The sequence below is a fragment of the Myotis davidii genome, unplaced genomic scaffold, assembly GCF_000327345.1.
Source record: "Myotis davidii unplaced genomic scaffold, ASM32734v1 scaffold14, whole genome shotgun sequence".
NCBI classification, from domain to species: Eukaryota; Metazoa; Chordata; class Mammalia; order Chiroptera; family Vespertilionidae; genus Myotis; species Myotis davidii.
The window spans coordinates 261,348-271,835 of NW_006287372.1; the positions used below are offsets into that span (position 1 = coordinate 261,348).

Sequence of the window (10,488 nt, forward strand, 5' to 3'; positions counted from 1 at the left end):
GGTTGCGGCCGGATCCCACAGGCCAGGCCAAGGGACCCCACTGGTGCATGAATTCATGCACCTGGCCTCTAGTTTAGGGATAAAGACCTATGCTGTAAGTAATTTACCTTAAGACTGTTCAGGGGGAAAAGGTGTGTGTAAAAGGGTAAAACACACGGGGTAACATATTGATAGGTGAACTGGGCAAAGGATATACTGTTGTCTTTTTGCATTATTTTATTTCTGCAAATTTTGTTAAGTTTTAAATTATTTTCAAATAAAAGTTTTTCAAGTTGAATTAGAAAATTAGAATTATGGTACTGATCCCATGTCCAGTATGAACATTTCACAGCTACAAGGAAATCGCCGTGCTGCCCATAGCTGGGAGCACAGCCTACCTACCCGTGGATGGGGAGGCAGAGCAGCTTCTCCATGTTGGCGAGGACGGTCCGCACGGTCTCCGGCGTCCGGGAGGAGCCCAGCTCTGTCACCAGGAGTGCCTTGGTGACATCTAAAGGGAAATGACTTCAAAAATCATTCGTTTAGAAATTAGAGGAAAAAAAATCACTCATTTAATGATAAGAATTCTGATAAAAAAAATTAACACTTGTGATTCAGAGCAAAACAGGACATTCTTAGCCCTCTTCCTAGTTGTATCAAATTTGTTTACTTCTAAGGCTTTAAATATTAAAATACGGATACATTTGTTATCCCTCAGTGGTCATTTTATAAGAGTCTAGCTTCTTAGACCATCCCTCCAAAATGCAGAATATAACCAACTTACCTGCTTACATAATAGCTTTAGTGGGAAATAAACAAATACCTTAAATATTTAATCACACGGTTTAACTAAATACTGTAGAGCAGAATAATTATAAAGAGGGGAAGAGTTGCTGGTAGGAAAGCAACCACTCCTTCAATTCTGAGATGCACATTTTTCACACATTAATGTCTTGACATTCGGGTCTTAGAGTTCAATAAAAAGATAATGAAATAAATGCTCTCAAATTAAGTGTTTAAGGAGAAAACTTATAACAGTGTGGGAGGATTCTGAACTTAGATGGTTTTGCAAGTATCTTTAAGTTCTTGGTGCACTTAAAAATCTGATGTGCATGCCCTAAGCAATTTGGCTCAGTGGATAGAGCGTTGGCCTGCGGACTGAAGGGTCTCAGGTTCAATTCCGGTCAAGGGCATGTACCTAGGTTGTGGGCACATCCCCAGTAGGGGATGTGCAGGAGGCAGCTGATCAATGTTTCTCTCTCATCAATGTTTCTAACTCTCTATCCCTCTCCCTTCTTCTCTATAAAAAAAATCAATAAAATATATTTTTAAGAAAATCTGATATGCAAACTGAAAAAAGCTGGGCGTGGCTTATGGGGAAAAGGTCCTCAAACCCTCTCAGCTGTCATGCAGAGAGAAGGCTTAACTGTCAATCATCCAGCTCTTACTAAATGTGCATGCGTCAGTTTTAGTGATTCCTAAATTTAACACACTTTCCCTGACTTACTGCCTAATGGTACCAACGCTATCAGCTCAGAGCGAGTCTACAAAGAATCCGCGAGGCAGTGGCTGCAGTAAAGCGCCATAAACTCCGTCCCCAGCCCTGCAGCGCTGTCCCGAAGTGTGGTCTGCTCAATTCCACCAGCTTCCCGCTTCCACCACCACGTTCAAACTCCAGTGCGAGCAAACAGCAGAGAAAATACACACCATTTATGAGTCAGTTAACACTCAAAACCACAGAAGAGGAGCGGATGCTAGCGCCGCCCCCACGGTGAGCCTACCTTCCTGCCGGGAGACCTGCAGCTTCTGGCCGTTACAGAAGGCGCCCCTGCCCCTCCTGCCCGTGTACATCTTGTCCTCCACGCAGCTGTACACAACTCCAAACTCCATCTGCAGGCGGAAACCTGGGTGTTGGTGATGCTCACCTCAGCAACAGGGAAGTCCGGCACACGGACAGGTAATGTTTGCAAATGGTCACACGGGGGACACTGAGAAGGCAGAGTTCTAGCCCAGTGATGGCGAACCTTTTGAGCTCGGTGTGTCGGCATTTTGAAAAACCCTAACTTAACTCTGGTGCCGTGTCACATATAGAAATTTTTTGATATTTGCAACCATAGTAAAACAAAGACTTACATTTTTGATATTTATTTTATATATTTAAATGCCATTTAACAAAGAAAAATCAACCAAAAAAATGAGTTCACGTGCCACCTCTGACACGCGTGTCATAGGTTCACCATCACTGGTCTAGCTTCATCGGAGGGAAGCTGTCGCAGAATCTAGAACCCTCGCAGTCCCCACGTGGCCCCCCTCCCTCTCGCCCAGAGGACAGAGCTTGCCTATCTTCCAGGGCCAATCCTTCCTCCTGTGTGGCTGCTCCCCCTCCTACTGCTCCCTGCTGCTCCCTCCTCTGGAATATAGATTCTGCTTCCTCTGCACTAAGCTCCCCCTCCCTACAAAACCTTTAAAATGTTCCTTCTTTCCCCTTCCCTCCCAAAGAGCTGTCTATACTCCGCCTCTCCCCATCCCGTCACACACTACAGTTTGGCCTCTGCCCTGACCACGCATTCTTCCGAAAGCCCCGCAGAGAGACGGTTATGAACTCCACGGGCCACTTGCCTCCTCCGAGACGGAGCCAGGAATCCGGAGGCTGTGCGCTTCCCCAGAACTCAGTCCCCACCTCACTCACTAACCAGTGGGCGTGTCACTTCTCTTAGGACCTTCTTCTCGCTCAATCTTTGAAAGTTGTGTACATCAGTGTTTTCCATTCTCCGTCCCTTTTAGCTCTCCCCTGTCCTACAGCCCACAAATCAACTACCACTGGCACTGTGGCTCCATCCACTCCACCATCACAGTAAGACCCTCTCCTAGGATCAGCACCTGATCACACCTCCATCCTTCCCCATTCTCCTTCAAAGTATGTTTTTAATCCTGTGATTTTTTTTTCTTTATAGAGTGGAAGGGAGGAAGGGAAGGAGGGGGGAGGAGAGGGGGAGGGAGGGGGAGAAAGGGGAGAGAGAGGCGTCGATGTGACAGACACGCTGATTGGTTGTCTTCCATACATGCCCCACCTGGTACGTGCCCTGGGCCAGGAATGGAACCCCAGACCCTGCGGTGCTGGGGCCGACGCTCTAACCACTGAGAACACTGGCCAGGGCTCCTCCTTCAGATTCTGTCTGGAGCACACTTCCTGGTTTTGGTATTTCCTCAGCTATTCTCACTGCACTGTCTGAGTTCAGAATCCCGACACGGCTGCAAACAACTGTAACTCTGCCCTTAGACACCTCTCCTGACCGCCCGCCCCCCACACACACACACACACACCCCCAAACCAAACCTCAATGCTGGTGCAGACAGGCCACAGCCTCACAGACCTCCACGACCAGCTTCTCCCTGGCCTTCCCGGCCACGCCCACGGCTTCACACAGCCCCTCACGGCTCCCCCACACCAGGCTCTTCTCCAAGCTGTTCTTTCTGATGGAAACGCACTCCTTTTCTTCACTTTCCAAGGCCCAAACCACTCCATCAAATGTTAAGACCCTCCTGTTAGGAATCTCCTCAGACCCCTCCTGGCAAACACCTGGACCCACTCACACTTTCGCGGTAGGTTTTCAGCCCCCACCACAGGATCCCACCTGTCCCACATTAACTGGCGCTGACTGGAGTCGAGGGCGGGACCGCACACCGTGCAGGGTGAGCTCGCTCACTCAGCTCCTTCGCACGTTCCCACGGCTCACAGCCTGTGGCTCATTTCATCTGCACTAACTTGTGTTTCCATTTCCAGCGACTCTTAACTCTCGTGTCCATGCTGATCAATCCATCACAAGCCCCGTGAAGGCAGGTCCACAGATGACAGGAACATCACTCACTGTTTATCAATAAGCAGCCACGCAGCGTGGCGATGCCCGAGCTACACTCTGCTCTGCTGGGCCTGCACACAGCGGCTTCGGGTTCGACACTCTGCTCTTCCACCCGGGCCCTGGACTTCCACCAACACCCACGGACGCGTGCTCGCTGGAATCCCACTCTCCCTGTAACCACCTGACTCTCACATATGCAGCGGTGACTAAATCAGTGTGTGTATTTCTTCCTTAAAACTCCCACTGCTCAAAAAAAAACATTAAATGTTCTTCACTGGAAAAAGTACCATGATGATGCAACAATGCAGCTGTATAAATTGAATAGAGACAAACCTGTGCGTACTATGGACAGTTACTCTTTCTCAGAAAGGACAGCAAGGCATGTTACCAGCCATAATTAAACAGCGTACCTCTTTATTGACAACAAAGCCGATGGAAACAGCCACAAAAGGAAACCTTAAAAAAAACACACACACACACAAATTTACCAAGATAGGACTTATTTTCAATAAATACGTTTTTTCACAATATCGCTGCTTATAACATTTTTCACATAGTCTCATTCTGCTGCCCCACAGTGGTGTGTACAGTAAGCAACCTTTCGTGTACATGGGCTGGGGCTCGGGGACACAGATGCAGAGGCACAGGGGACTCCTGCGGCAGCGAGCAGCTCTGAGAAACCAGGGACAGAAATGGGAAGGCTCTTCGCTCTGCACGCCATTTCATATCTTTTGAATGTCGAATACCACAAACATAGTAATGATGTACGGTATTTTTTCAAAAAATAAAAACAAAAAAAAAATTTTAAGAGACTTTACATTGACCACGGCTAAAAAGTCTCTTTTCTGTGGTCACTTCTCCCCGAGCCCGGACCTGTAAACACAGGCGTGACCTGCACAGAATACACTGTTACTTGTCTCCCTCGAACCCCACCCGGAGCCTCACACCTGCAAGGTGACTGGTAGCCACATGGTTGCTATGGCTGCATGGCAGTCTGAAGACAGGGGTGGTAATTTCTGACTCAGAAGAGAACCAAGATAAAGAAAAGACAAAATGGGTTCAATATAATTATCTATAATAATAAAAGCATAATATGCTAATTAGACTGGACGACCTTCCGGATGAAGCTAGGGCTGGGAGGGCCGAGCCCCTTGCATGAATTTTGTGCATCAGGCCTTTAGTTAAAAATAAAAATTTTTGGAAATATGTAATAGCTTTTATTTTAACAAAAATGAGACCATTTTATATACACTGCATTATAATCTCTCGGTTACAACATCCCAGGGGCATCCTTCCACATCCCTATCCATCACCTACAGAGTCTAGGTCTTGTTTTTCAATATAAACAATTCTGTGTCCCTACAGGTATGCGCAGCCACAGGGCAACTCCCTGATCCCACCCAGCGAGGCTGCTCATATTCACTCACCGGCAATGGGCTCTCTCCCATGCACGCCCTGTGTGCCGACCCTGTGTCCCGGGCCCTGTGTGCTGACCCTGTGTGCCAGGCCTGTGTCCCGGGCCCTGTACAGCATCCTTTCGTCTGTGTACCACTCATCGAGTCCCCACAGTTCCATGAGGCAGGCACCAATAATATATTCATTTCACAGATAAGCATCTGAGGCTTAGAAAGGTGAAGGAACTTGCCCAGGTCGCAAAGCCTATAAAAACACCTGCTCAAGCCCAAGAGTGCTGACCCTAAAACCCATGCTGTTTCTAAGCTTCCTCGACTGGACTGAAGGCGGCACCGACAGCACTGCAGTGGGGCTGCAGAGCTCCCTAGCTGATCTCAGAGCAGCACGGCGCTGGCTTATATTGCACTTGCTCTCTCGGTGGGAAAAGAAGTGAGCAGGCCGCTGGGTCGCACAAGTCCCACCAGCAATATTTCATCACTGCTGCTATACGTGATGAAGTCTCCTAACACAGCTTACAAATTACACGATTTTCTAAAGTATGATTGTTCGTGAACGGAGCACTCGAAAGGTCCCCTCAGTGCAAACACCCGCTCGTACCTATGCACAAAGTTAGTTGTTCCGTCAATGGGGTCGATGATCCACGTGGGGTTGTCGGTGAGGACACTTTTCTCCCCGGCAGCCACGGATTCCTCACCGATGAAACTAAAAGCAAGAATGACTCTTTACACCATTTTCCCCAAGTTCCAGGTTTAACATTCCCTTAGCTACGGTCACAGCAAACATACAAGCCTACACAGCACTCTTCCATCCCGGGCCTTCCTCCAGGGGGACGGAGTGGGCAAGCTTCACTTACTTCCCAAGTCACCCGACAAGCAGTACTGGAACCTGCAACGCAGGGCCGGGTGAGCGAAGGCGCGGGCGTGCACAGGGCGCTGGTACAAACCATGTGATGGTTTTAAAAAGATGCCCCCAGGTCTCTCATCCTCCTCTCTTCCAGAGGCAGGCTTAATGCTCGGGCCTCGAGTGTGAACTTGGACTTAGTGACTCATTTCTAAGCAACAGAATGAAGCAGAAGTGCCAATGTGCCACCCTGAGGACCCACTCACAGCACGCACTGTGGTTCGTCTTACCCACTCTACTCCCCGTCCCTGCCATGCCTGGGGAAGCAGGCCATCCGTGCTCAGCTGCTCTGAGGGGGGCCACGTGGCGAGGAACTGAGGGGAGCTGCCCGCAGACCTCGGGAGGCAGGGAAGTCACCCGCAACCACCCAACTAAATGGATCCTGCGGCCCAATGCAGGCCTTAGGTGGCTGCGGCCCCGACCCACGGGTTCCCAAGTGTCATGAGACCCTGCCCTCAGCTACTGCCATATTCTTGAACCTAGGAAACTCTGATATGTTTGTTGTCTAGAGCTGCTAATGTTTAGGGTAATTTGCTTTGCAGCAATAGATAAGTAAAACAGAACATGAGATAAGTCAGCAAGAAGGCAAGTCGCCCACCAAAAGTACCTGTCTTCCCCAGACACGCTGTGCGACAAATCTCAGGGGATTCCGGAAGTGGAGCCCGAGCTCCCTGCTTTCGCTCTTCCCTACTTCCAGTTTTATCTTTTCCCTTACTCGGCAGTGAGCTCTCCTAACCATCACTTCATCATCTTCTGTCTCCTAGCTGCACAGCGCGTTCTGAGAGGAGGTGCACAGGCTTTAACACACAGGACTGGGAAGAGGCAGAGAACGGCAGCACTAAGACCTAAAGTGGTGACAGTCCTGCTCTGGCTGTGCCTGCGAGAGCCCTCACTCTGGTGGTTTCTTTCAGGTCCCAAAGCTACCACGCAGAAGAGTCGGCGATAGAGAACAAAACTGACCTAAATCACGCCTGTAGCAGACCTTTCTCACATCGGCTTCCCTCACCCAAACACCCCCCTTATCCCTCCTGGCTGGTGGCCCTGCCCAGGACCTGTAATCGTAAGCGACTGCGAAATCAGAGTCAAGAGCGAGGCAACCGGTGCCTCAGCAGCCGTGGCTCCTGTTGGGGGTCCAGGTCCCCCTTCCTCCCTGGCTCCTGCCCGACCTCCCTCCCTGACTCCTGCCCGCCCCCTCCCAGGGCTGCCCGCCTGCCACCCTCTGGAGGCACTCCCTTCCAGGTTAAGGGAACTACAGTCAACTTCTGTCTAGGTCAGCACTGCTGCCTCAGGTACTGACTCCAAGCAGGTCCCTTTGTATCACCTGGAGTGGCAGTGAGACGCACCTGTGTGAGGGGTACTTTTCCTTTATGAAAGAGAGAAGCATCTTTTCAACCTTCTGGTCAGTCACAGTTACCAAGTCAGCTGGAGAGCTTTTAATCATCACATTCACTTCATTTTTCAGAGCTTCACGAACCACCTGGAAATTTGTTTAGTAAGGAAATAGAAAAGCATAAGTAAATTTAAATCAAGCTAAAATGAAACAGAAAAATGGTGTAAGACATTCAGTCTGTCTTAAATGATATCCTTAAAATTTTCTTATCACAAGGTTTACAAAATAAACCTTTAGTGGTTATGTCCTTCTAGGTACAAAATCATAGCATCTTACATCCTATTTTAGATCCACAACTGTCATCCCCAAAAGTTAATGACACAAAATTGGAGTATTCTTTCCATGCACAGTGTTTAGTGAAATGAAAAGCAATGCAGGTGCTTAACCCGCGGCATCGGGGACATGGCGGCACTGGGGACATGGCAGCATTGGTGAGTGGCGGCCCCAGGGACATGGCGGCATCGGGGACATGGCGGCATTGGGGACATGGCGGCATTGGTGAGTGATGGCATCGGGGACATGGCAGCATCGGGGACATGGCGGCATTGAGGACATGGTGGCATTGGGGACATGGCGGCATTGAGGACATGGCGGCATCGGGGACATGGCGGCATCGGTGAGTGGCGGCATTGGGATGCGATGGCAGCCGTACCTCTCCAGCTCGCCTTGCCAGGGTCACCGCGTAGTCCATGCACTCCTCCCAGGGGTCAGCCATCTTCGAACAGGTCTAATGCATATCAGGACAGAGTCGTGCCGAATCTCTGAGTCTGAACAACAAAACAGATAGTTCACAAGTCCATCTCAATTAGCAACGTCCTTTCATTCAGGATTCTCTCCCCTCCTGAATCTAGAGTTCCATTTTTTCCCAAGCTTAACTGGTAGATCCAGTGAAAAAAAAACAAAACAAAAAAAAAAACCCCATTTTTTCCTAAATGACTCCACTTCTATTGCAGAAACATTCTTCATAACAAAAAATACAAAAGTGTCTCCCAAAGTGCCCATATCTTGTCACATTAAAACAACCGTGGCTTGGAAAATGGAGGAGAAAGGACACAGGGACATTTTCAAAGATAGGGGTTCAGAACAAGTCTCCCCTAAACGTGCACCCTGCACGGGTATCACTTTGAGCTGAAGGCATCAAGGCCCACAGACCAGAAGCTCCCTCCACCCCTCACCCGCCCATCTTGCTTCGTTTGGGAGTTGGCGGCACAGTTCAGCTCAGAGACCGGTCTGGTCTCTGCTAGCGCAGGTGTCGCTGAGGGAGCGCCACGCGCCCAGAGCACGCAGGACGATCTCTCCTCACAAGCCAAAGAAAGAAATGGCACCCTCCAAGCAGATGACAGATGAGCCTCACTAGTGATCCCAGCCAGGAGGGCGGGAGGAATGGCGTCCCAGCTTGGACGGAGGTGTATCTCCTACACCAAGAGGAGGCCCTCGCAGGCCCGGAGCGAAAATTCCAGGACTAAAAATGATAATAAAGCAAAAAGGAAACTTCTCTCCCTGAGTTTCAGAGGAAAAACACACAACATATTTGCTGCCCAGCTGTCCACTGACGGTGCAGAGAGGACCAGAGCCGCCCGCCCGGGCAGGGTGAGCTCCGCAGTGTGTCCCTGGGCAGGGAGGCCTTCAAGCTCGGACTCAGAAACGCATCATGACAGAGCCACCGGACTGCGTCACCTTCACAGCGGGAACAACCGCCAGAGCTTCCCCCGGGGCCGTGGGGAGCCTGCACAGTGCGCAGGGGAGGGAAGGCAGGCAGACCCCAGCTGCTTCCCTAGGGGCTCTCTTCCCGGAAAAGCAGTTTAAAAATTTACAATTTTACAGTAACTGCTGAGGGGCTCCAGGAGCTGATTGCAAACCCTTTTTCTTCCTTTCCTATTTACCCCCCTTCCTGTCCTCCAGCCACCCTCTCCCCGTGCAATGGCACTGACCATGCAGTCAGTCCTCCGCCACCAAACCCGCCATTTCTCCTGGGGGCCCTCCCCCAGAAAGGACCCCCAGAAGTATGGTTTGTTTACCACCCCCAACTACTTGCTGAATACGGTGTGCTGTGCCCTGCATGGCGGTTCCCACGGCTGCCTAGTGGGGACTCAGATAGGGACCAAACCATCAGGCTACCTGCACCGTCATCAAACCATCGCCATCGGGCTACCTGCACCGTCATGGATGAGACAAGGTGAGGAGCCATGAGAAGCAGGGAACGGGCTCTGACCAGCTCCCCGTCTCGGATGGCGTTTCCCTGAGGGCGTGACAAGTGAACAGGCATTACCAGTAACTAGCACAGTGCAGGGCACTGGGAAGGGACAGCTGCATCCAAGGGAAGGGAGGGCGGAGGCGGGAGAGCAGGGGCCGGTGCAGGTCTGGAGGACGGGTGTGAGCACCCACCCATCCTCCTGCAGGGCAGGGGGGTGGAGGGCGGTGGTGGTGGAGAGGGGCAGATCAGCTCCAGATTTAGGTTTAAACCCGAGTCCCAGGGCCCCTGGTGGTTGGCTGACACCTTGCAGTGGTTCTCAACCTTCCTCATGCCGCGACCCTTTAATACAGTTCATGTTGTGGTGACCCCCAACCACAAATTTTCGTGGCTACTTCATAACTGTAATGTTGCTCCTGTTATGAGTCGTAATGTAAATATCTGATATGCAGGATGTATTTTCAGGGGTCGCGACCCACAGGTTGAGAACCACTGCAAGTCCATCTCTGAAATCCCTCCAAAGGAGCTGGGAACCCTGTTGGTAAAATGTACACCCCATCTGTGGCTACAGGGGGTAGATTTGAAAAGCCACCGTGACGTGGGCTCCTCTTTCAGAATGCGTGGTCCTGGTGGTTCCTGCCTTGATATGACTGCACCTTCCCTGCTCCCCCCACGGCCTTTCCCACCTCCATCCGTCCATAGGCCATGTTGGCATCCCTTTTCATTTCCTGTGTTGTCTTTTTCCCACCACACTC

At 50.6% G+C, this 10,488-nt stretch overlaps 1 protein-coding gene across 1 annotated transcript in view; it reads right to left on the reverse strand.

Annotated features, from left to right (window-relative positions):
* IMPA1 (inositol(myo)-1(or 4)-monophosphatase 1) overlaps positions 1–9,295 on the reverse strand; it is a 13,023-nt gene extending 3,728 nt beyond the window's left edge. Inside the window, exons 1-7 of the mRNA XM_006759126.2 lie at positions 8,718–9,295; positions 8,195–8,309; positions 7,496–7,629; positions 5,850–5,954; positions 4,250–4,295; positions 1,761–1,869; positions 382–490 (exon numbers count right to left, since the gene is read on the reverse strand). Coding sequence (XP_006759189.1) covers positions 382–490; positions 1,761–1,869; positions 4,250–4,295; positions 5,850–5,954; positions 7,496–7,629; positions 8,195–8,257 — 566 coding nt within the window. The 5' untranslated portion in view covers positions 8,258–8,309; positions 8,718–9,295. The remainder of the gene's footprint in view (positions 1–381; positions 491–1,760; positions 1,870–4,249; positions 4,296–5,849; positions 5,955–7,495; positions 7,630–8,194; positions 8,310–8,717) is intronic.
* Positions 9,296–10,488: the final 1,193 nt, after the last annotated feature.